The following is a 27,500-nucleotide window of genomic DNA, read 5'->3' on the forward strand; positions in this document are numbered from 1 at the left end:
GTCTCTGATAACATGAAAATTTACTATCCCTCATGATTCAATTTCATAAAAATGCTTGGCTAATTCATCATAAAGTTTTTTTTTGCTACATTTCACACTAATTAACATTCTACTATTCTCTTTCTACTATTTATCTTTATACATGATAAAATTTGTATCATAAACTATATGCAATACTAATCAGTAACACAAGTTGCGTTGGGTTCTAAGCAATTTCCTCAACATCTCTAAACCTCTTCGATCCTGGGCAAGGTGGGATCGCAGCCATTCTTCTGACCTCTGCATCCTTAAGAAATACAAGCTCCTAAAGTCCTAACAACCCTGCACTGATAATCCTACGTTCCACAGTTTCCCCTCCTCATCCTGATTTGCGCCTTTTTCTCATCAGTTCCCGGACTCCTCCCGATCTACCTGATTGGCAGCGAGTTCCTGAACGCCGTGCCCTCCTACTCCTGCGACACTGCGGACAGCAACAGGACCAGGCCATTGAATGGGTTCGTTAGTCCAGATATTTGAATCATTCCTAGATTGTGACACCCGAGGGTTTTTGGGCGTCGTCTCCTAGGACTAATATTTCTTGATTTGGATCTTCCATAGATAGTGACATCCAATAGTTTTTGGGGGTCGTCTCCTAGGACTAATATTTCTTGGGGGTCATTATCCTTTTGATATGATAGTCTATTGTTTACGTTTTGACGGTATTCCCCAATAAAACCCTTGGAGGTCAATATCTAGCAAAGATCCAGTTATTTCATGAATAGAAGTCGGAGTAAAGCTGTGTCCACACTGCAGTACTACAACATGCTTAATCTAAAACACATTTCGGCAATTTATCACATACATCACAAACAAGTGGTAGTTTTAACTAGCGTTTCTTGCGATTATCTAGCATTTCCCCAAGGTTTACTCATCTATGGATTTTGACATGTTTTCAACCTGTCTGTGACATGAACCCAACATATCATAATCACATACATCACAAACAAGTTGAATACAAGTCAATAACATACTGGTAGTTCGAACTAGCATTTGGTACGATTACCATTTTTTTTTTATGTCTCATCGATGTATAAACCAAAGGCTTAATCCATTAATTTGTTAATTTGTGACATGAACAGTAAGCTGTATTAGAAGCATGTTAGCGTTTATCATTTGTAGGTACCATTTGTTGCACATAATTCAAATTCCTCTTATCTTTGGGGTGTTAGTTAACCTGCATATCTCGAAATGTTCTCCCCAAGCTCCCAGTGCTGGATGATAGAGGAAGATTCCACCGGCCACGAGCAGATTGTGCCCTGTAAGAAGTGGATTTATGACACGTCTGTTTTCCAGTCCACGATTACAATGGAGGTCAGTGTTGTTCTCAACTGATTTTCTTATAATCATTTAATCATCTTTTTCTCTACTGTAGTTTCATGTGTTGTTGAATTTCCATTCCATGATTAGGTTGCATTTTAAAACTGTATTCTTTATGAATGGAAATGAACGGGATCGATCAATACTTGATAAGTTTTTCAAGATTTGTGACCGTTGCGTCCAATAATCCTTATCAATTTGTTTAAATTTCCTAAAGATGTTTATACATGCGTGCGTACTTTAACAAAGATATGAATAAGTATGCTGCATCAAGTCCAAGACAAGATAAAAGTGTGCAGCAGGTGACCAAATTGTTGATATAACTGAAATATTAGAAGTTAATTTCAAAACTAAGCAAAAGTTTGGGTGGAATTGTTCACGGAAAATACGCGTTGCAAATTGTCAGACACTGTTCCTTAGCACAGGCGGAAAATTGAAGTCCACGAAAGAGCTTTATGATGTGTCACCCTCTGTATAAAATATCCCTTTTCCAGTGGAACCTGGTATGCGACAGAGCCCATCTTTCTCCATTCTTCCAGACCATCTACACTGCTGGATGCTTCCTGGGAGGCATCCTAGGGGCGATAACAGCGAACAGGTCAGTGCCCTCGGCTATTTTCGTTAATCAGTTACTACGGAACTCCTGAATCTTTGTAATTGCGAACATTTCAACTTTCCCTGGCATACTCTCTTTCTGAATGGGCATCTGAGTTCAAGATACGCTCATAGCATTCCCTCCCGTATGAATATTTCTATTTCGATTTCTCTAGATCTGGCAGAATATGTGCCAACTGAAGGGTGCTGGCAATAAAAGAACAGTAGGTTGATCGACTAAAGTTCATAGTTCCATGTTTGATGGCAAGGAGATGTTTCAGAGAGAGAGAGAGAGAGAGAGAGAGAGAGAGAGAGAGAGAGAGAGAGAGAGAAACTCTTATAAGGCTCAATGGAACCGAGTTCTAAGATTGATTTTATTGACTGGTTTATCCAACTTGTATGATAACATTTGAGGTCGTCGATGATGGTGAATTATAAGACTGAACCAGGCAGTAAGACGAGTTTCAGTTAGGAAAAAATAATAAATTTTAAGATGCTCACGAATAACAAATGTTACAATAATAAACCCCCCCCTCCCCGAGTTTTCATGAAGGTCTTGTGAACTTCGTACAGCAGAATACATTGCTGGTTACCTCACGTGAAGTGTAGTCCAAGTGTAACATCGTATCTCCAAAAACCTGGTTAAGCGTTTTCAGTTCTCCAGTCCCACTACTATTGAAATACACATTTTTCTCATTTTCACCTGCAGATATGGTCGGAGATGGTCCGTTAAAACTGGTACTCTGCTGACAACGGGTTTCACTGTACTCCTGGTGTTATCACGATGGTTCTGGCTTGTGATGTTGAGTAGGTTTTTCTTGGGAGTGTCTAACACCATCATGGTCTACCCTTCTTTCATCAATAGTAAGCAATTCTTTCATTCTTCTGCGTAATCTCATTGAAATAAAGAATTAACTTGGGCCCACTTTCAAGAATGTTAACTACAGTAATCCAATAGATGACACCTATTCATATGGAAGACACCCACGGGGCCATTGACTTGAAATTCAAACTTCCAAAGAATATGTTTGTTTGAGCCTCCCACCACAGACCCAACACTGCGGCCGTAACTGATCATGACAGAACCAGTGATTTTTCATCAGCCTGGGGGAAGCGCGAACTCGTGACATCTGAGTGGCATACAATCCGCTAAACACTACACCAACGAGAAGTTTTCAATGGTAATTCTGCTTTACAGGTATGGAAATATGCCAACCGAGTCTGCGTACGACAGTAGGCATTTTTCTGGCCTTGCCTTATGCCTTGATGATGATAGGTCTATCTGGGTTAGCCTACTGGATCAGGGATTGGCGTATTCTCCAAGCAGCAGCCTCTTGGCCTTGTCTGGTGCTTCTAGTGCTTGTCTTGTAAGTAAGCAGTTGAGTTTCTTGATAGAAGATACTTCTGTAGGGACCAAAGATTGAATCTTTGACGTGAGGTTTGCTAATCTTGTCTTGTCGAGAATGCTAGTGTAGTGAGTAAAGGAGTGAGTCTCTTGACCTGTATCATTTATTTCATGTATCAGACAAAATCTCGCTTCGATGCGTCAACTTAATAACACTTTGACACTTGCTTCAGAGAACGCCTTCCTTTCGTTGAAGTTTATTCCTGACCTAGATTTTATTTCGCTATTATTGGGATTTATAGAGTTATGGGTCATCTTGATCAGTGTGCAATTCACATACAAAACTCTACAATAACAAAAGGGCTTTTGACAACGTATTACTCCAGAATTATTATAGTCTGAATAGAAATGAATCATGTCTCCCAGCTTGATAGACGAATCTCCACGCTGGCTCATTGTGAGAGGACGGTTGGAAGAAGCCACCGAGGTTCTGCAGAGAGCTGTGAGACTCAATCGGCCGAATCTCTCTCAAGAATTGGATGTCAGCGCCTTGGTTCACTCTATGTATCAGGTAGGATGATTCTCATTTGTTTTGGTGCTTCATTTACTTATATCCTTGTATTTACATTCGGTCATGCTGGATGTTTATCGAAATATAAATATGTGCCTTATTTGAGTATTCGATGGGCACACTGAACAGTATCACGACTGTACTACATAGTCAAATCTTCACTGGACAGTTCTTACGCTGCACAGCCATTCGCACTCGAAGTAATAGTTTTTACATTGTAGCTTCCTGTAACACTCAGATAGCTGCAATGCACAACTACCAGTATATTTTGTAATCCTTCATAATGGCCTTGTTCTTGCTAATGCTGCTCTTGAAGATTTTCTTTTTTTAAGAACAATTCAGACTTCCACCATCATCTGCAGTTCATCTTTACTATCACAAATCAGTTTAGTACTTCTTGAAAGAAAACAATCAGCATAAGCCTTTAAGCCTGTCTATGGACTTTACATCTACAACTTCCTGTTTTTGCTTCTGTTGCAAGGTCGCAGTTTCATATGCTTAAAATTTGCAAAAGTCACTTTTGTGTTAGACAATGATGTTCCTATCCTGAATTGAATTTTATCTGTTAATTATCTCCATACCACCCTCAGTACATTTAAGCATTGACACTTATTTCTTTGTTCTTTAACTTTATGAATTATTTTCCTTTAACTTTCCTTGTCACTGCTAAGTAAACTCCCATTTCTGATTCCACTTATCAAACCACAGAAACTGAATACGCCACAGACGCAGAAGACGAGAATGTTCTCAGCAACTGGAGGCAATGCATTGAGCTGTAGCGAGTCTTTCAATGCGCTAGGCCTAGATGACGGCGTTGGTCCATGGTGGGCGGGACCCATGGCTCTGCTGCGAACGAAAATCATCAGGAAAGTGACACTGGTACTGTTTGCTGTGTGGCTTCTGCAAGGAATCGTGTACCTGGGATTGCCACTGAGTTCCAGTTCATTCAGGTAAAAAAAAAAAAAAAAAAAAAACGCAACCGGCTTACTAAGAAAACTGACTTGCTGGGTCGATCTTTTGATTACATATTTCCCGATGATGTTTCGTGCTTGGGCAGTCGTCTTAGGTAATCCTTTTCTTACGACCGCAGCTCTCCTTTCCTCTACATGGCCCTGCTGGGAGTCTTCGAGATACCTGCTTACACCCTGACAGCCCCGATTACGAAGCGTCTCGGAAGAAAATCAGTGGTGATCACTTGTCTCGTCTGTTGTGGCGCGCTGCTTATTTCCGTTACAGGGCTCTTGCTCGCTGACTTGAAGAACGGTACGTTAACAACTCCCTTTCTCTTGACATTATAAAGATTTTTGAAAGTGTAATTCTGTGAGGGTTTTATTGTATTAGTCTAAGATTTTGTCTTTGTAAGAATACTTTCGGACGTTGCAAAATAAAATAGATTTTACAACCCAAAGCTTGTTAGCTACCAACTATTTTTACAGTAAGGTATTTCTTACGATATTCATAATTAGGTTTATCCTGTAAATATATCGTTTATTCAACTGTCAAATCATGACATTGGTGAGCCTTTTGGTGTGTAATTAACCTTTACCTGGCACCACACACTATGAGTCCTAATTTTTGCGTTGTAGATGATTGATATTTATGCACAAACACATGTAGCTACAGATACTTACAAACTTGTGTACATGGTAAAATGGGTACCTGCGTCTGCTAGGGCTAATGAATAGGGTGTGGGACTAGCAACCTCATCCTTAAATATTTCCTGGGATCTTAAGGAGTATATATATATGTGTGTGTAATGTATATATATATATATATATATATATATATATATATATATCATATATATACATGTATATATATATCTATATATATATATATATATATATATATATATATATATAAAGGTATACGCCACGAGGGAAAATAAAACAACGGAGATACCACGAGATCTTTCGATGTTCAAACGTCCTTTACTTAGCAGATGAACTGACTTTGAAACCATTAAATCATTGCTAAAAAAGCCTTTAAAGTCAACCTGGTTTTTTCTTATAATAACACACTAAAAGAATGTTAATTAAAAATGGCCCCAGAGAAAGCAACAACGTGATTTTGTTTACCAGCAAAAGCCACAGGGAAAATTTTAAAAAAGAAAAGACAAAGTGCCAAGTACTTTCGTGTATTTAACACATCTTCGGGGCACAAAGATTTAACACATCTTTGTGCCCCGAAGATGTGTTAAATACACGAAAGTACTTGGCACTCTGTCTTTTCTTTTTAAAATTTTCCCTGTGATATATATATCTATATATATATATATATATATATATATATATATATATATAGTATATATATATATATATATCTATATGATATATAATTTATATGTACAAGCTCTGATACATATCATCGTTATCATATGGTGTAATACCCGGCAAGAATTACTAACGTTCCTACTTCCTCATCCATTTCCTTTGAGACGTCAAGGCATTCAGTAGAGAAACAAATGGAATAAATGGAATAAATACCAAGAAACAAAGAAGTGAAGAGATCATTGCCAAGCGTTACCATATGAAACAACTTCCACGAAACAAACATTCACACATCACGTGTTTACTTACGAGAATGTTCAAGTCTCAAGCGTGCGTGTTGTAGGTAATTGATTAGATTCATGTCTTCCAGAGTGGATACATATTGCAATCGTCATGGCCAGTTACCTGTTGATTTGCACTGCTTATCAGGTAAGGTATTTCTGTCTTCTTCGTGGGTATATTTATTTGCAATATTTCCTGCGAAATATTCCATGAGGAAAATTCTTGAATATATATATGTATATATATTATATATTATATATATATATATATATATATATATATATATATATATATATGATATATATATATATATACACACACTCACCTATATATATAAATATATATATATATAGGATATATATATATATATATATATAGTATATATATATATATATATTCAGTACATGAAACCTATTCATATGGAGCAGCCACACAAGGGCCATTGACTTAGAATTCAAGCTTCCGAAGGATGTTGGTTTCAACCTCCCACCACAGACCCCACACCGCATCAGTAACTGATCATGATACAGAGCCAGTGATTTTTCATCGCCCTAGAGGGGAAACGCGAACTCATGACATCTGAGTGGCATACCAATCCACTAACCACTATACCAGGAGTCAGTATATAAAACAGAATGTGTTTATTTTCTGGTAGATTAGAAAAAATGGGACTAAATATGAAAACTGGCATGAATTCGTATTTCTATCTTAAATTTGATGTAGTTTTCTTGCAGGCCGAATTTGTGATATATTTCTGAGCGAGGACATGCAGTTTATCTAGAACAAAAATAACTGCATGTTTCGTGATTATCAGATTATCGTATGTTGAGATAATTAGCATAAATTCTATCCAAGAGTAAGAGGCTACGTTTGTCCTGATTGTACAGTTAAAGTTCTCATTTTTTAATATAAAACATTTAAGCAGACGTTCTACTATTTTCAAGTTAAACTTCATATATCCTCAGGAAAACTTCTAAGTGTTTTAGGAACTTCCACAATTTTCCTTGAAGTATAAACTTTTACTTTCCTGCCGAATGACTCCTAAAGTTCTTCTGAAACCTTTCAGCTCAAATCAAGAAAATTTTTCTCGCTATTTTCATTGTTTCATATCCGTACAGCAATATAGGATTATGCAATACTGTTATATTGCATAGGATTTTGCAATACTGTTCTATAGCACAGGATTATGCAATACTATTCTATAATACATGGTTATGAAATACTGTTGTATCGCATAAGAATGTACAAAACTATTGTAGGATCTAATTTTGTTATGGGTAAATTTCCCTTCTGCATTTAGTTCAACTTCTTTTGTTAGGTGAACTGATATACAAGTCATAATCCAATTTTTCAGGAACATTTCACCTTATCATCTTTTATTTCTATTGGTCATTTTTTTTTTTTAGGTAAACTTCCTTTACGCACCAGAACTATTCCCGACGACCCTGCGACCCTGGGGAACTGCTGTCTGTGGTTTATCTGCTTATGTGGGTTTCAGCATCCCTCCCTTCATTACAGATTATGTGGTAAGGTATCCCTACTTCAGGGCCTTCATAACAGATTATATGGTAAGGTATCCCTACTCCAGGGCCTTCATTACAGGGTATACAGTAAGGTATCCCTACTCCAGGGCCTTCATTACAGGTTATACAGTAAGGTATCCCTGCTCCACGGCCTTCATGACAGATTGCACGGTAAGGTATCCCTACTCTAGGCATTCATTACAGATTATATGATAAGGTATTCCTACTCTAGGGCCTTCATTACAGGTTATACAGTTAGGTATCCCTACTCCAGGGCCTTCATTATAGATTATACGGTAAGGTATCCTTACTCCAGGGCCTTCTATAGATTATACAGTAAGGTATCCCTACTCCAGGGCCTTCTAGAGATTATACAGTAAGGTATCCCTACTCCAGGGCCTTCATTACAGATTATATGGTAAGGTATCCCTACTCCAGGGTGTTATGTTCGTTTTCTTCTCTTTTCTCTTTTCTCTTTGTGATTAGTAAGTCTTTTCTTTGGTAGCCTTGGTTTATGTTTGTTTATTATATGGGGTAATCTTCATCTATATTGCTGTGTTATTGAGTTTTTCTTTTCTTAGGAACTTATTGTTATATATTGTACATTACTTACTGTGTGGACGTCTCGCAGATTCTGAAATTAGATTAATTCAATTCTTTTCATTTATCCAGTCTCTCAGGAGGTTTTGGCTTGGATACTTATAATTAGATTCTGGGCAAGTTAAACACGCCACTTTGTTGATCTTACCTATTATTATAACACACACAATTCACTATCTCTCACACACACAATGTTCACAGGGTACAGAGGTTCAACCAACACAATGTTTATGCCCAGTGGTTAGTTCCTAACAGTTCTTTTCTGAGAAGTGAAGTCTCAATTTGGGCTCCTCCCTAATTTCTACTGGGATACACCCTACATTCACTGGAGTGGTTTTCCCAACTTCCGGTGCCACCCGTGTACGAATCTTACTGGTCGTCATAATCGATCGTAACCACCCACTGGAGGTGTCAGATTTTCCACTTTAATCAACACCTTTTTGTTTTGGCAAAGTTGCTGGGTTTTGTTGCTCTCTCTTTTTAAACAACTACGACTGCAATCTGTTTCTACCACTCTCTCTACCTTCCCTTCGCCTTCATCTACCATAACTCTACTAGTAGATTTCCCTAGCTAATTTTCCCTACATGATTATTTCATACAGACTTCTTTATTCCTAACAAAGGCCTTCATTATAGATTATACGGTAGGGTATCCCTACTCCAGAGCCTTCATTACAGATTATATGGTAAGGTATCCCTACTCCTGGGCCGCTAAGACAGGTCAGCCGGACAGGGGATTCATGATCAATCAATCGGGTTGACCGCGAAAAATGGGTTATGGCCCATGATTGACAGGTCATAAACCAAAGACAGTTAAATATCTAGTACTCTAGTTACTTGAGTAGAAATTTCATTTCATTCATTGAATGCCTGAGGTCTTCTGAGTCATCTTCATTGCAGTTTGCGTCTAGATGCTGTTTGGAATAATGAAAATAGTACAGAGTTCTTACTTTCGCTGTCATAGGAAAATTCACTTAAGTTACTGGTAGACAACCATAAGAATAACATTGATACAAAAGTGGAACTATCAATACAAAGACGAAAAAGGATGGCCGAAGGTTCTGTTGTACTGAAGAGACTATAATGGGTCCTTCCTGCGATGTCCTTGTCTGGCCTAGAGTCTGGTCTGGCCGACCTGTCTTGGTCCTGCCACTAACGTTCAGTTCTGCCTGCGCAGTTACAACTGCGCAGTCGGCCTATGCAGTTATAACTGAACGTCAGTGGCGGGCTTAAATAGTGGGTCTTGCCCAACAGTCACATAAGAACAATGGATTGGGAACAGCAATTTAACAAGTATTACAACAGATGTAGCCATCACCTCCATCTCGTTGTAGGATAGAAATGCCAAGCCAGGGCTCAGAGTAGTAGATATTGCTAATGCCTGCCTATCAGTTATTCTGTGATCTAACCTACTTGACATAAGTGAAACACATAAGCTATGGACGCTGACATTATCATTCAAAAGATTAATAACTTCTTTATATTTTTTACAATTAAATAAAGTTGAAAGGTTTATGTGAGTTTTAAGTCATGACTTGAAAAAGTTACTCTGTGAGGAAATTTTGCAGAGTTGCAGCTAAAGAGTTAAATGTTTTGAATTATGTATTTTGAGATAAATGGCTTGTGCAGTTCAGCTAATATTTTAATTCTCACTCATGATAAGTAATGCCTTCAATCTTCCCCTTGTTGAAGCAGCCAAATACAGTCCAAGACTTAGGCATTACAAAACCTTGTGCACTCATACAGTCTACAAGACAACAATACAGGGTAAGACATCTAGCACCTACTGTGTGACTGAGAGACTGACTGTTGGGTTGGCTGGCTAGTGCAGAAAGCCCTCGCCACTAGGGTGAGTCATCCCTGGCCTGGGCCACCATCTTCGTGTAGGTAGCACTCACACAGGCTGGTTTCACTTATCTGATCCCATGCCCAATCTATTGTTCTTATGTGATCGTTGGTCCTGCCTTATTCAGATGCTGGAAAGTCACCGTCTTCTTTGTTTTCGGGACTTGACGCCATACTTCTGTGTCTATCCTCTGCTGCCGAGGCCTCTGTATTCATGAATGTAGATCTGATTTGCGTTCATAACGATTCTCTAATGTTTTATTTCATTTCCATGACATATTCCTTTGTTTCTTTATTCAGATAATAGTTCTCATAGCTGTTTATGCATCAAGTACTTATGTCACAACTCCTGCAGGGAAGTGAACACACATGGGTACCCCCAGCTGTGTTCGGCTGTTGCTCAGCCATTGCTGGATTGCTGTTGTTCCTCTTGCCCGAGACGAACGGTCGAAGACTTCCAGAAACTGTGGCAGACTTGATGAAACGCTTGGAGGAAGAGAAGTCCCGGAGGGCGGACGTCATCAGGTCACCATCCAGCAGCCATCTCATCTACGGGAGTGACAATAACGCCTTCAGCCCGCCGATTGTCAGTACCATATCTGGTGGTCAACAAAATGGGGGCTTTTCATGAATCTCGTTTTTTATTAGTCAGATGGATTGAAGCATAATTATTGTATTTCATTGTTGTTGTTGTTATTATTGTTGTTGTTGCTGTGCACTTCGGTCAGTATATTTTCACCAATTCAGAATTTGACAGTCACCGCTATCATTTATCAATTCTGGTCATTACCGTTATGTAGTTTCACTGTCATCTGCACCATCGTCATTATTATGAGGAATTAGTTCTCAGAAGCGTTTTCCATGCATTTTTTTTATGTATATTACGCTACTTTTATACTGTTTAACCCTAAGATTACCCTTGGCTTGTTCTGGGCATCTGATCCCACACTGGATGCCAAACAGTGGAATAGATGAGTATGTAAATGAAGAGTTTGATTTCATTTCTACACAAAACGCTGGTTTCCTTTTCTTATCCTTTGTGTTCCAATCCTATATCATTTAGTTATAGAAACAGAAGCTCTGTTTTACCTTCTCAAAATCCAACCTAGGAAGCTTGTCATATTCTCTCTCAGTTGTGCTAATGTTCCTTAAACGAAGAAGGTGTAAGTTGAACTATTTAGCCCAGTTAAGGAGCACTGCTCAAATGTGAGCTATAGTAAACTAACCTATTACGATGTAGTCTATAAAAGTGTGGCCTTGCCATCAAAGAGATCATGAAAACTTAGACTTGTACGATTAAGCCATTGTCATTCCGTAGACTTTACCTGCAAGCCATAATACAGTACTAGCAAAAAATAACCCTGGGTAGAATAATCCTTAGACAATCATCCTGATCTTAGAGGATCTTGCGTATCATCCTAAGCCTGACCCTAGGTCTTTTCATTCTGGGTACTTTATAAGCCCAGGGATTTAATTTATGAAATTTAGGCTGTCAAGCCATGCACTGGGCCACTTTCGACTACTCAGTGCTTAAGAGTGAAAAGAGGGAGTTGGAGTTGGAGTTGCTGGACAGCAAGGTAAGGAGATCCAGAAAATAAGCGAGATGAAGTGAGAGGCTCTAAGGTTGGAGCTGGGAGAGGACCCCCACAGTTGCAGGAAGCTGAGATCCAGGGCCTGCCTTAGGGTTGCTGGCGCCCTCACTGTTATGATTTTCTTAAAATGTTCACAAGGAAAAAACTGAAAATGTAGCTAAAGACAAGTTCAGAGACGGCGTCAAGGTTGCCAATCCTTTCATTAAATAACTGAGGGAGAGAGACTGCATCTACTACATTACTGGCAATGCTCAAACGTTGTTACAAACAAACAAACACTGAGTGGAGGAGGATGGTTGAGTGCGAGACAGCCCGAAGGAAGAGTGCCGTTCATTGATCAGATTTCTAGAGATCTGAGCTATGGCCTCTGCAGAGCAGCGTAGGCAGCAGAGGCGCTGAGAGGCCCTAGCTCTTCAGCATTAAATTGCACCCCAGATAGTGACTTATAAACAAATCTATAACCAAAGTCAATGTGACAGGTAACGAATGCTGACAATGTTAACGTACTGTATAAATGGTACAAAAGAAAAGTAAGTGAATTAATAATATAATAGGATAAAAAGAAATAATAACAAAAATGAGGCATTCAAGTCGTTACAAACGGATGGTAAATTTTCATCTACTTTTCCGGTGAATAAATGACATCTTTTTTAACAAACTCTACGTATATTATTTTAACAAATAATACGCTGTTTTTTTTTAAAGAATTTGAATAGCTTCGAAAACAAAACAAAAGAAAGCGAAGTAATAATTCAATAATAAAAACCACTACAAACAAACAAATAAAAACGAGGCGTTTAAATCTGTACAGAATCTGGACAAACTGAGAAGCATACTATCTTTTGAAAGTTCACAAAGATTAGAACTGTAGCTTTAACGAATTTTCTCCTAATAAAAAGTATGATGTACAGACGCTGGAAAAATGAATTACCCTACCCAAACTATTTTTTTCTAGCCTTTACATCTGAACCTTTTTGATAGCACTTTCTATTTCTATTCTCTACAAGAGGACTTTATAAGCTTCATCTTACTAAAGCTTCTCTCTCCGCTGGCCAAGTAATAGCTATCGTAAGCTTTATTTTTAACGAGCTTGACGGTGGTGCTCATTATGTCTCCCCTACTTACACCGCCTTAACCCAAGATGGACAAACAGGTTTACAGGAGGAGTGTGGATGTGTCATATCTCCCTTACCCTGCCCTGCCCCAACCCGGGGCCGGACAAACAAGAAAGATCCACTCGGATTTCATTATTTTAAATAGATGCAACCCCGATAATTTTACTGCACTCATGAAACTGACCATCTTGGTGTTTTCTTTTATTTATTAGTTAAAAAACTTCACTTTTTACTGAGAAGATCCTAAACTCACGACATCCACGGAGCCCTCCTTCATGGCGCCCCCTGCATATGCGTCAATCAAAAAAAATTCACTGAAGAATTGATAGATACAAGTATCATTCATGAACTTGTAGTCCACTTATACTGTTTGATTACCTTTAAACTGTTTTGTCACCTTAATTCTTGTAGCCACGTTGCTGATAAAAGCACGACTTAGCTCATGTAGAGATGCTACGAATTTGGTGACAAGGTCACTGTTTGAAAAGCTTGCCATGAATGCTTACTTCTCACAAGTTAAATAAATCCCACTTTGGAGTAAGAGCAACATTTGTTACTATGGTTTCAAACAAATTCTTTGAGCTCTGTGGAATTGGTTGGCAACGAACAGCGACCTTCACTGTGTTGCGAATCTGCGCATAAATAGCACGAGCCTATTGTGAGGCCATGTTTGTTTACATGACCTCACAATAGACTCGTGCTATTTATGCGCCGACTCGCTTCACTGAATTTCGAGTCGGCGCATAAATAGCACGAGTCTATTGTGAGGCCATGTAAACAAACATGGCCTTGCAATACACTCGTGCTATTTATGCGCCGACCCGCAATTCAGTGAAGGTCGCTGTTCAATGTCAACCAAACCCTTAGCCCATCTTTTGTGGATTTTTTTCTTTTTTCGAAAATGTGACAACGAAGACAGCTGAAATTTTGATATGTTATAGAGTACAAAAAACTCAAAGAAACAAAAATTAGATATACGGCAATTTGTAAAAACTAGGACGAATTATTGAAAGCTTTATTTCCCTGAAAGCGATCTGCGAAAATTTAAGTCACATAATTGTGAGTATTATTTAGAGTTTGTCCAAAAAACGTATTATAGTTTTGGAATGAGATGACACAACCAATGTCCTTTCCATACGTGTGTTTGCATGTATCTTTAGCAATAACAGTCGTGATAATGATAACGCATAAAGACTCAGCAATTAATTATAATGATAGTAAAAATACGATAAATAAGAGAGAAAAAGAAGAATGACGACAAGACGCCGCAATACCAGATTGATACCTGGAGAATCATACGAGAATCACCTTGGAACTCGACAAGTCTTCGTAAAGGTCTCGACCTCCCATGCTACGACCATTATATATAAGCCTTAAAAGAAACGTCTGTCTCATGAAACCCAGAGAATCATCATCTTGGTTATCATTAGAGATCTTTTAAAGAATTCCCTCTCGGAAAAATGACTCTGAGCCTCATGAAAAAGAAAATAGGTTGAATGTCGGCTTACCGAGCGTAATGATGGAGTAATGGAGGTCGTTGGTGTTATCATAGGAGAAAGAGATATGTCACGATTAAGGGCAGATGATTGGTAATGAGGTCGAAGCTATATTAGCCGATTCAAGTCATTTAATGTCCATCAAATTGCCCACGAGGGGAGAGAGAGAGAGAGAGAGAGAGAGAGAGAGAGAGAGAGAGAGAGGAGAAGATTAAAACAGGAGTAATAAATGGAAGAAAAAACGTAAAAAAACATTTATGACCAGCGACTACCCTTATCTGATTTCTAGCGAAAGGTTAGTGTAGATTATTCTCTTTTATTCTTTTCTTAAAAATTGTATTATTATTATTATTATTATTATTATTATTATTATTATTATTATTATTATTATTATTATTATTATTATTATTTCAGTAGATAAAACCTACTTACCGAACAAGCACATCAACCTCCCACTGCAGACCCCACACTGCAACAGCAACTGATCATGATGTAGAGCCAGTGATTTCTCATCACCCTGGAGGAGACGCCAACCCGCGACGATTGAGTGGCATGCCACAACACTAACCACTATACTAATTGTCAATCCCAGCGGCTCTCAGTGAAATGGAATTTTATTATTGTTTTTGCGTCCTGTTTTCTGTTCGTCTCTCTTTTATTCTTAATAAACACTTCATCAGTAACGAAGCAAATGAGCTCTAAAGATTAAGTTTGAATATTATCAAGCTTTTCAGAAATTAATTTTGAGAAGTCAGGAGAAGGATGGGATTTAATATTTAGTTCTGTGAAAAAGAAAACTATTGAGATGACTATTTGTCCGTCTGTCCGCCCTTAGATCTTAAAGACTACTGAGGCTAGAGGGCTGCAAATTAGTATGTTGATCAATCACCCTCCAATCATTTTTTTTAGCTGATAGGTAAAATGGGTGAAAGAAGAGTGAGGGTATACATAGCTAGCTAACCATGGTAGGGAATCGTTAAGAAAGTTAAGTATTAATAAAAGTAATGTAAAGTGTGGTTTATATTAACATGCTGAATTGTACAGATTACATATTTTTAATTTTATTTCTTAATAGTATAATCATATTTAACAAAAGTTCCAATTTTCTCATTTTAACCTTAATTCTAATTATCATATTGATTTGCATTACATCTACTGAGCAAACTCTACATATTTATACTTTTTTTACAAAACATTTCTTAAAAGTCTAATTGCAGCCCTCTAGCCTCAGTCGTTTTTATTCTATTTAAGGTTCAGGTTAGCGTCTAGCAACGCTATATGACAGGCCACCACCAGGCCGCAGTTGAAGGCTTCCTGGGCCGCGACTCATACGGTAAAGTCTATTGTTCCGAAGAAACTGCGGCGCATTTTTTACTTGTTTTTAACTTCGTTTCTATCTTTGTGAAGATAAATATATATTCAAAGCTTATTTTTTTTTTATTCCAAACAAACTTTTTTTCAAACACTCTCAAAAGCCAAAATTCAGATTAAGAAAACAAGATTCCATTTAACATGAATCATTTATTTGTCGTATTGACGTGACCTCAATATCTCGCTACAGTGCAGTGTAGGTACAATTGGGCTCGTAGAAGGTTAATATTAGGAGAAGGAAAAATAGTCTTCTTGCGTTATCTTTATTTTTCTTTTATATTTCTAAATATACATAAAATGGTCATAGGTCACAAATGTTTTCCTTAACTCATTTATTGCATCATGGGAGATATTAAGTAATCATAGTTTCATTGAATTTCTTTGAATGCACATACGTGATTTAATCTCATGTAATAATTTTCAAATTTTAGTTAGGAATGACCGTTAAGAAGGAATTAACTATTGTGATGGTCCTACCTTAAAATGTGAAAGTTTATTGTTTTCTATTATTGACTGAAGGAATACTAAAAGAAAATGAATCCGTGGAGTGGGTAACTAGCTTAAATCTGAAATATTATTTCGTGTTCTTCCACTGTTGTACTTTGACGCTCAGTAACGATTCAGTGACTGATGGGACCATGAAATAAGTACAGAAAACTGTTTATGAACTTATCGAATAATTTAAAGCTGTGTTTCTCTAAGTTATGTTGATTTAGATGAAATTGTTCAAAAATACGTAAAAAACAAATTTGTGAGGCCATATAGGTATAACAATCGGCGCGGCCCATGAATATGATTTTACAGTAATATTCTTAGCAAAAAACCTTCTTGAATTATCTAATATTACAATATTTGATTAAATGAAATGAGAGTTCAATTCATCTTTGAAATATTATCCTCTGTCCAGCTGTTATTGCGCTCTGTGGAACGTCGTTGTTTTGAACTGAAGAGAGAATAAACCTTTGTTTATATTAAGAGAATGCAAGGGCTCTGATTTCCTTACTCGATTTTGAGGCCTGTGATTATCCATCTGTTTCGTAAGAAGATGTGAGTCACAACATTTAATGGTGTCCATGACCCGAGATTAACGTGGACCTGTGTACAACCCACAGAAAAGTGTATTTGAGAATTACAGGCCACAAAATAGCCTAGGAGTATCAGAGCCAAAGCGTCTTTTGAAGAAAGATACTCTCAATTAAAAACAATGACGCTTCACAGAGCGCAGTAACAGCTAGGCAGAGGACAAAAATACAAATGTAAACTGAACTCTCATGTTGTTTAATCAAACATTGAATAATTAGAGGCTAATACAGCAACCCTAATCAAACACACTTAACCAAATCTAGGATACCAGGTTTAAAACAATCCGTGAACTTATTTTAATGGGAATGAGAGCGATCAATGTGATTTCACTCAATTGCGCTTTCCATATTAACCCAAAAGCCCCATTTCCCACAGTGGTTGTCGCGAATAACACTGGTCATATTATTAGCGACAAAATCTGCACGATTTATGCAGGGAAGAAGAAGGAAGCAGGGTTGCCAGGTTGGCAGCTTCGTTGCCAAAAACCTCAAAACTGGAAACTTTCTCCGTTGGTTGGCAACAGAATTTTGTGGTTGGCAACTAACACCAAAATTGGAAAACTTGTTAGCAACTTTCGGTTATAAAAAATATAGGGTTGCTTTTCTGAAAGATTTATGAAAAAGGTCTGCTGCAAAGTCCACAATTATGCTCTGCCGGTTTACCATCACAGCCAGAATAGTTTTAAATTAACTTCAGTGCCGATACAAAGGCCAAACCTCCACTCTGACCTGAGCAAACGCAAATTAAGAAGAACGATGTTTTTGGCTCCTCGACGGCCACGTTTGTTGTGTGTTGTGTTGGAGAGTTGCTGTGACATTTTGCTTGATTTCATAAGTTGTAAATGATAGTACTACGATTTATTTCTGTGTGTATATTGGTAAGTGTTTCAAGATTATCATAATATATATATATATATATATATATATATATATATATATATATAATTGTGTGTGATATAGAAATTAAATGAAATGTATGGAGGAGATTTTTGTTGCCACATGATGAAAGATTCTGGACTACCTTGGATACTCAAAATAATTTACGGATTACGGGATTGTGTGTGTGTGTGTGTGTGGTGTGTATATATATATATTATATAATATATATATATATATATATATATATATATATATATATATTATATAGGAAAAAAAACAGGAAGAAGATCAGTTCCAGAGAAAACCGCTTAAATCAGTATCCGTTCACTCGGCTGCCACTGCCCTACTCTCTCTGTCTCTGTCTCTCTCTCTCTTGCCCCCCCCCCCCCCCCCTCTCTCTCTCTCTCTCATGCCAAGCATAAGAACGAAACTCACAATACCACTTTTCCCCCGTATTTCTTTTACCACAAAACCACTAATGTCCACCAAATCTCGAGGGACATCAAAATAAGACACACCTTTGAGTAAATTAACACCAATAAAAAAAGAAAAAAAATAGAATGGAAGGAAATATAAAATTATACACTCACGTCTACACATTGCAACCGCGCGTAATTCATTCCCATTACACCATAAATACACTTTAATACCCCTCATAACACAGAAACACGTCTTCACACTAAACCACTGCTAGAAAAACTGCCCGCGCGGCCGCACCCAAGTATCTTCACCTAAGTCAGCAATAAAGCAAGTTGCCTGATACATAATCATAATCACTCTCCCCAAAATATGCTTAAACTATATATAGTCTCTTCGGAGGCACTACCTATGGCCCTAATGAACCTTTTTACCGCTGCCACCAACTATTAAACGAGTTTTTAAGGCCAAATGATACTCGTTTAAACAAAATGAAACAAACCGCTGCAGATCATTCAGGGAAGTTAGCTGAAAATGCAAGCTAGGCAAATAAGCTCCTGTAATTACAAACATATACTTTTTATTTCCCAAATTAGCTAACATTAAAATGGAACAAGATCAATAAATAAATGGAATAAAATGAATTAACTTTGACCCCCAAAAAACCGTTAACCTATCGTTTCCTCTCCAAATCATATTTATGAAAGCACCCCCTCATATTCACATTATGTCCGACTAACCATAACATTTTAATAAGTCAATAAAAGTCTTAGAGAATCCATTTTTCTATATGGTGACTTTGAACCCATCTGAAATAAAGAGACCACAATTATTACACCACTTTACCCATGTAAGTTAATCAAAAAAGAATGTGTACTGCATCACACTTCTTTTTCTCCAGACCCAATAATTATTACTTCAAAGGTTAACTTTTTCAAAGTTCTGTCTTACGTTACCTTATTCGATGGGTCTGCAACACCTCTTCGAGGCATGTTCCGCACTCTGTCACAGGTAATCAATGAGTGCTCTCTCTCAACACTTATTCCCCATAACCAAAGTCATATATTGTTCGTTACGAACACACGCAGACACGCCCTGTGTGGCACCCAGCAAACACAGGTGCTCCATGCCCAAGGCATGTGATTTCCGAGGCGTCACCAACCTCAAAGTGCATTGGTCATCTTTCCTGGCTGTTTTTCATTTCAGCATATTTGAAGAACCCAGCGCTTGTCTCTAACCAACCTGTCTCTAACTGGAAAGAGCTGAGATTAACAATTCACTACCGTGCCTTTTAAGATATATATTGCCATTATGTTATGTTTATTTGACATTTTGTAGTGTGTAAACGTGTCTTTAAGTAAAGTTATTACTATAGTGGTATAAATCTTCTCCATTGGCAATTGCCAAAATACAGCAGCATAAACCTATGATGGAATGACAAGAAGTTTTAAAAAATGTGATTAAATTTCTAACATGATTTTAGGTGCAAATTATATACTGGAAGCCTTTTTTATTTTCTTTTCTTTTCATTGTAGGTTAGGCATAGGGGTAATACTGCTGAGGCATTAGGCCTACACTATATTATCTCTAGACTCTATGCCACTTTCCACAACCAAATTGTTAGGCAACTAGGTAGGCTATTATTATTAGTTTCAGAGATATACTATACACTGATGGTTCTCTGTCAATTTTTTACTGGCTAGTCATTGGCAACAAGGTAAAATGTTTTACACCTATAGGTTAGGTTAGAAGTTAGTTTGTTCTTACTGCTGAAAAGGTTTATATTATATATTCTAGCCACTGGCAACTTTTAACATCTTTTGGCAACTTTTCTAGCAATCATCGGCACATTTAGACTTGGAATCTGGCAAACCTGGAAGGGAGATCCCTGGCGTTTTGGTTCTTCTTTGATGTAAATTAATACCCAACGGAGTGGAAAGTCAATTCTACATTAGCAGAGATGAAAATTGTGTTTTGATTTATGTTTAACAGAAAATAATTTCACGAAATTATCTAATGTCGCGATAACCGAGGTGACGAGAGACCATGTAAGGTTGGGGCTGTATCAGGTTTATCTTACCATCCGTGGTCATTGAAGTTAATGTGACTATGTAACGGTTGCTACACCATTTAACCTTAATTTCAATCACTGGTCCATTTCAATGTGACTTAATTTAGGTGTTTTTTTTTCCACGATTTGCAAAGTGACAGAGTGATAATTGTTACCGCCACGAGTGTAAACGTATGTCGCTCAAGATTCCCTATTGTGTTTTGAGAAAGCTTTTGCTGCTTCATGCCCATGTTAAATTTGTTAGAGTCTAATTTTGTGATAAAATCCTTGTAAAACGCCATCCTTGTTCAGAGTTGGCCATCCTGTCTGCAAATTTTTCATCTTAAAGGTTAGGTCGTCCGTCCCATAACATCTGGGATTAAATGTACCGTTTGAACGTCGCTGAAATTCGCGACAGTGGTAAGAGTGCTGTCCTTTATTCTAGTGGCTAAAGAAAAGAATGTCAGAAACGTTCGAAGCAAACATTAAAACATAGGAAAAGGATATTTTCAAGTCCAGTCAGGGACGTGCAAAGACTACAGAAAGGCAGGGCTCTCAAAGATATTAAGGGGACAACACTAGAGCATACTCTGAAAATATTTATTGCTACCAAATGCAATGTACATCACTGTTAAGTAGAAGGTAACTATAAACTAAATGTTTATTCAGCGTAGTACACAGGTGTCTGATACATAGCTATTTTAATCAGTAAGTGCCTTACAATAAAACGAGTATCATGAAGCAAATTTATATTAGTACTAAACTGAATCTCAATTTACAGTAGTCGTCTGTCTGCCATGCATTTAAAATTATTGATGACTTCACTTTCATTAACTGGTATGTCCTTTTCAATGCTTAGCATCATCAGATCTGACAATATGTCTCTTTGGTAGCCTCATTCCCTCTTGCTCCCCTCCACACTTCTGGGTCTGTCAACTTGTATGATGACCCCAGGATTGAATTTTCAGTCTTAGTAGTGTTGCATTCCAGGAATCGCTTTTGCAATTCCTGATGAATTTGGTCTAGATATGGGAAAAACAGATTAGCTCTGTAATAGACCTCAAGAATTTCAAATGAATGGCTAGTATTTGAGGACTTTCTATACCTTACTGGCACCGTTCTTTATCGAGTTTGACCTGGAATTGTAGTTGGTATGTCGATTGCATCTTCATCTGCCTTTTCTTCAGCTGCACCTGAACTCTTCATCAGTTCTGAGTACCTGGAGTCGTAAAACTATCCCATCAGTGATCCTTGAAGCTGCTGCCAAGTCCAAAGTAGATGACTGCAACTGTTCTGAAGCAACTGCAGTTTCCATAAAGACTGAAGTTACAGTTTCCCGACACAGGATGAATTCAAAATTTATGGTATTCAGAAGCATTTTAGCATCTCCAGCAGAACTTTTACACCATGGGAGAAAACTGTCTGACACACCTGGATGGTCGAGTGTAAAATGTCATCTTTTATCTTTGCAACAGATCCTTCTTGTGGCAAAGCTCGATTCTTAGTACTTGTCACCCCCACCCCTTTTTTTTATTGAAGAATTTTCTTTGTAAATTGAATTGACTTATACGTAAGTTGAGGGTACTTTTACAACCTGTCCCAAAGGGCCAGACTGGGGTCATCTCAGCGCACCCAGCACCTGCTATTGGTGATCTTTTCGCATCACAAACTTTGTTTACAAGTGCATGTGGAATCTGTACAGTGTGTTGGGAACTTGGGCTATAGTACATATGGCAGTTATAGAATTTTAATATAATAAAAAGAAAAAGTGCTTAATCCTCAATTTTATTTCATTTTTCTCCCTATTTTCTTTCTGTTTCTCTCCTCTTTCTTTTCCTTTTTTCTTAATTCTTTTTTTATTCAGAAGGGCACTTTTTACTCACAGAGGGCACAGGGCAGGGGCTTCTTGAGCCCCTGCAGCCTTCCCTATGTGAGCGTCCCTGAGTCCAAAAATGGTTTAAGGTAAAATAAACACCGAAATTGAAATTACAATTCGGTACCTAACCAAACAATGTAATCGGCTTTCAAAAGCTTGAGGGCCTAAGGTTTTCCTTCTAGGACTTGAAAATGTCATTGTCTTTTTTCTGGAAATTGTTTCCTTAAGAGTAAAAGAACAGAAACAACTTTATCTAATGCCCCTTCCACACGAGGGGCAAAGACACGACGGGCACTCTGATTTCCCCTTAATTCCCTCGCTTTTAAACAATGCTACCAGATCAAACAATCCAAGGCAGGCAGTAATCACAGGCAGGCGAACCCATGATTTGGACCACACTTCGTGATCGCCATCCACTCGCAAAATTGGTAACAGTGTCTTTCCCGCTGTGCATTTGTCCCTCGTGTGGGAGGGGCTTAAGACCAATGTTTATGTCTTCCATTAACCCCTAGCCTAATTATTCCCACCATCTATTTTCGTAAATTTAAACAATGCGATAATTTAACCTTATCACTAAACACTTAAAGGCACCGGGGAGAATGGGGTCACTTAAACGCACATGTAAAGTGCCCCATATTTATTAATATCATAAGCAAGGATAAATTTGTCACCTACAAATCTGCAAGAGTGAATGGAAGAAGAAGACTGTTGAAAAGTTGAGAATTTAGGGAACGTTGAATTAAACCTGTCATTCTTCTAATCACTGCACTAAACCATATGACGATGACATCTAACAAAAAAAAGTAGTTTTCATTTACAGAAGAAGGTAGCGGCACGTAATTGTTCGTGAATAATTGTCGGTGATACTACAGTTTTCAAAGGTTGAGTTGAGGGAATCCCCAAAGACTTCAGAACTTCATCAGTAACTCTCAGTAAAGGAATTCGCCCTTCTCTTCCTTCTTAGTCGGCCTAACGATAACCTCGAAAGCCAAGATCAAGACAGAGAGAAGATACCCAATGCCCAATATGTAGAAAATGCCCTGCACGTGGCTGAGATCCAGTGGCCTGACCATTGATAATTCGATGACTGTTGTGGCCTCATTCTCTTTTCTATACCTTCGGTGAACGTAATTGACGACTTCCTCCTTCCATATTTGTAGCAAACCCGATTCGAATATTTTCATGAGAGTTTTCGCCAGGTTGTCGGTGAGAGGGGAGTTCCTGGGCAAGGTCAGGGCTACGTTATAGTTCATGAAGCACTCCTCGACGATGCGAATCGACGCTCGGCCGCCTGAACTGTATCTTGCGTCCCTGTTCAGTTCGAGAAATTGTCTGTTCTGGATGAAGGCGAACTCACCCGCTTGGACCCTGTCGAGGATGGTGTGATAATCGGCATCTAGTTCCATCTTCGGTACAAGATCCAGAACGGCCTTGTCGGTTGACATTTCGAAGAGGCTTTTCCAGATGGAATTGCCACTGATTCTCAAGCCACTGTCCACCAGCTGTTTCAGCGTGTCAATGGGAGGTTCCATCTGCGCCACTGATAAAAACGCCACAAGATTAGCTGAGTACGCGGTTGAAACAATTAGGGAAAATATCCAGAAAAAGCCAATGTACAGGCGTGAAGGCAGGTGTTTAGGCTCTTTGATGACACCTTTTGCAGTTATAGAACTGAGAATGTAGAGGTAGTTGTAAGAGAGGCTCCTGAAAACAGCTGACTCTTCCTTCACGCCAAGCGTTGCTAAAGGATAAAGTAGAACACCTCCAACTAGAATAGCGATACCAATAGAAATCCAAGTACTCCAGGCAAAAGGTAAAGTTGGGGACTGCCAGTTGGGCAAGGGCTTCGGTGACGGTGCCACAAAACACGCCGGCATGTAATTGTAGGGGAACGAGTAGTCAATGAGGCCCCATCTGGGCCCATCAATGAATACATTGCAGACAGCGATGTCAGAAGCCTCACTAAACACTTGCCCCATGAGGCCATCCCACGAACCATCTGGGTATCTGTTTCCCCATTTTTCGTCGTCACTGACCTCGAAGAAATCGACAGTGAAGTTTTTGGCCCTCGACAGCCCATCGATGACCTGCATATCCACGCCGATCCTCCCGACAAAGTTGCCGCTGTCATCTTTAGCATAGACGATAAAGGGTTCCAGTTCAAACGTGGCCACACGAACTTTGGCCCCGTGGAAATTGTCGAACTTCTTTGGGAAGACATTACCACGGTGCAGCTTCCCGTGGAACCAAGTGTCCACAACCTCCAGCCCAATCACTTCAGTGTAGAGGACGTGTGTCCATACCTTCACAGTATTTTGACTGCGATGCAAAATGGCGAGGTTTTCCGTCTTCCTAAAATTAAAGAGCTCGACCAGTTCCTTCGGTTTGGGTCCCTGGGGGTCGAGTAGGAGGACGACGTAGTTAGCCTTGTAGTTCCACAGAGATGGTGGCAGGAAATCTGGGCGGTATGGAACGCTTCTGAAGTGGTCAATGGAGGCGTGTTCGACCAAAGCTTCGCCTTTGGTTATCAAGAAGAAGAAGCCGTCGCAGATAGATCTAGCCCAGGTGTTCTGTCGTAGGAGTACATCTTTTTCCAGAAAGTACATCTGTGGAAGATAAGATATAAAAACTGAATCACTTACAAAATTAATGAATAGTAAATATTCAATAAAAGTCCACTTTTTTGCGTTTCGAAATTCAACATAGTTGCGACTGAAATGTTAACTGTTTTTTTTTTCTGTACATCCTTCGAATTTAGTTCCTGATATTTAAAAAGAAAAAGCTGTAATTCTCTCGTAATAATAACAATAACCAAAAATAAGTCTGACATATTCAAGAACCTGGACTAACGGAAGGTTAACCTGATCAAAAAGGGCATTACGATATATAAATATATATATATATATATATATATATATATATATATATTGTAAAGCAGCCTGTAATAAATGAAATTGTTGGCTGACATAAATGGTACTTCCTCGAGCACTTCATGACCCGTTCGTTCGGGAAGTGAAAATGGAAACCAGGAAAACAGAGTACGAAACAAAACATGCATGAAATGCGCATATGATCTTGCACAAGCACAAATATACATAACACAACATATATATAGATATATACATACATATATATATATATATATATATATATATATATATATATATATATATATATATATCTACGTGCACACAAATCCCCAGCGTTTTAATTAAATATTCCGTTGCGGTAAACAGCTGTGTTTAGGTCTCCCGTGTGAAGCAAATAAAAAACCATTGGCAGAGATTCACAATTTTTCGTTCACATGCCTGACGCACGATTCATGCCTTATTTATCGATTTTTCTTTTCAAAGATGGAAGAAATCATGTGTAATGACGTTAAAAACAGTCACTGATATCTTTAGAACATTATGTTATGTTATTGTGTAAAACTATTTTCCATATAGCAAAATTGACGTGAACGAAACGAAGTGATAAAAAACGTCATATCACAACCATAGATATACATTAACAAATAGATAGGAGACACCTATCACTAGTAGTATCGCATAAACATAGTCCTTAAATTATCATTTCAATATTAAGTTGAAGGTAGTTGAACTATTCCATTTGTTAAATTTTACAAAAAAAACCTTGGAATCTCACAAAATGCTATCAAATTTATAAACAAAAAGAAAAAAAAACGATATCCTAACAGTGTGAACCAAGCGACCTAACTCTATTGCTTTTGATGTTATGTGCACGGGAATCTGTCAATGTGTCATTTATCGGTCTAAGAGCGAGAGACAATTATTGCACACTGCATTTGGTGCAAGTTCCTGTTGGAGAGATATCAAGAAAGCTTAATAAACCGGAGATAATCATACATAGATGAATATAATTGTTTAAAGAACGGCAAAATTTAGAACATGGGCCTAGAGGTGGAACACCTCAAAGCACCACAAGAGAGCAAGTCAGTACAGTAGTGTAAACGTTGCTGAGCAACATTCATTTGTGAATTTTGAATTCTAGTGCATCGTCACGACATTGCTGAACCAGGAATCATGACTAGCTCTACGCTTATGACTGGTGTCTGATGAATACTTTAGATGGAGAGGAAGAGATTTTTAAATCTACACTTGAAATCTTTGATAGGTGTCTAATGAATACGTCTAATGAATAAGCAAACGTATCTTTGATGGATGAGAGATTCAGTTAGGCTTACTCTTTTTGTTTTGTTTTTTATCGGTGGCCAATGAATACCACGGATAGGGAGGGAAACAGTTTCAATGATGCATGCATTTTTTTTCTTCAAAATCTAAAGAATACATTTTATTGGAGATACTTTATTAACATCGGCCTAATCACTCCATCACTCTTATACGCCACCTCCGCTCTCTTCTACATCTCAGGCGACTCGAGCCAAGACCACCGGTGGTCTTGCTCGAGCCGACTTCTCTCTACGAACTCCATCGCGTGAAAGCATCACTAATGATAACGATTATTTTAAAATTCCCCGCACCGACAACGGACGCCTTAAAATGCATGTTTATAAAATATTTTCTGTTCAAAGAAACTTTATCTTTCATTCCCCAAAATATGTGCATACACTCATGTTACACCATATAGCCGTCAAAGAGCAACCCTTGATTAAAGCAGTAGGTTTTTCTTCAAAAAAAAAAAAAAAAATTAATAACAAATAAATAAATAAATAAAAACATATGAAATAGACTTAAACGAGAACGTCACCTTTCATATTTCTTATCCTTTCAGCTACTTATAATATGCTTATGGTAGTAGGTCTAGGTATACATGTAAAACTAATTTGAATTAATTTCTGTTTAGAAGAAATGAATAGCTACAGAAAGATCAACCTAAGAAAGCTTTAATGAAAGTAAGCTTTTCTTAATGTATTCGTCAGTTTTAACTCCCACAGCTTTCCAACTCGTCCAAATGAAATAGGATGATATGCAAGGAATTCGATAAAAAATAAGAGAATTATATTCGTTTGATTTTTTTTATGATTGCTTTTTGACTTTGAATAGCTAGGTCTGAGTTAATTATGTTAAGCAATTATGAAAAGGATAAGAAGAAAGGCGAATATGGCTAATAAAACAAGAATAACGGGAATAATCAAATAAAGCAGATTACTATATATATATATATATATATATATATATATATATATATATATATATATATATATATATATATATATATTGTCGATTTAAATATTCATTTATATTACGTATCAAAT

The 27,500-nt window shown here is 37.9% G+C and overlaps 2 protein-coding genes across 7 annotated transcripts in view; one reads left to right on the forward strand and one right to left on the reverse strand.

Annotated features, from left to right (window-relative positions):
• LOC135197182 (solute carrier family 22 member 13-like) overlaps window positions 1-11,403 on the forward strand; it is a 31,725-nt gene extending 20,322 nt beyond the window's left edge. For 4 of the 6 annotated variants that reach the window (XM_064224174.1, XM_064224175.1, XM_064224173.1 and 1 more), the window contains exons 3-13: window positions 389-494; window positions 1,242-1,350; window positions 1,851-1,954; window positions 2,660-2,814; window positions 3,149-3,317; window positions 3,722-3,866; window positions 4,575-4,816; window positions 4,957-5,129; window positions 6,507-6,565; window positions 7,825-7,944; window positions 10,742-11,403. In XM_064224174.1, the coding sequence (XP_064080244.1) occupies window positions 389-494; window positions 1,242-1,350; window positions 1,851-1,954; window positions 2,660-2,814; window positions 3,149-3,317; window positions 3,722-3,866; window positions 4,575-4,816; window positions 4,957-5,129; window positions 6,507-6,565; window positions 7,825-7,944; window positions 10,742-11,017 (1,658 nt within the window). In that variant the 3' untranslated portion in view covers window positions 11,018-11,403. The remainder of the gene's footprint in view (window positions 1-388; window positions 495-1,241; window positions 1,351-1,850; window positions 1,955-2,659; window positions 2,815-3,148; window positions 3,318-3,721; window positions 3,867-4,574; window positions 4,817-4,956; window positions 5,130-6,506; window positions 6,566-7,824; window positions 7,945-10,741) is intronic. The other 2 variants (XM_064224177.1, XM_064224178.1) reach the window with 1 other exon arrangement.
• Window positions 11,404-22,903: 11,500 nt separating this feature from the next.
• The window catches only part of LOC135196847 (ionotropic receptor 21a-like), an 11,897-nt gene continuing 7,300 nt past the window's right edge, over window positions 22,904-27,500 (reverse strand). Inside the window, exon 3 of the mRNA XM_064223633.1 lies at window positions 22,904-24,870. Coding sequence (XP_064079703.1) covers window positions 23,194-24,870 — 1,677 coding nt within the window. The 3' untranslated portion in view covers window positions 22,904-23,193. The remainder of the gene's footprint in view (window positions 24,871-27,500) is intronic.

This window comes from Macrobrachium nipponense, chromosome 18, assembly GCF_015104395.2.
Source record: "Macrobrachium nipponense isolate FS-2020 chromosome 18, ASM1510439v2, whole genome shotgun sequence".
Taxonomy (NCBI): Eukaryota; Metazoa; Arthropoda; class Malacostraca; order Decapoda; family Palaemonidae; genus Macrobrachium; species Macrobrachium nipponense.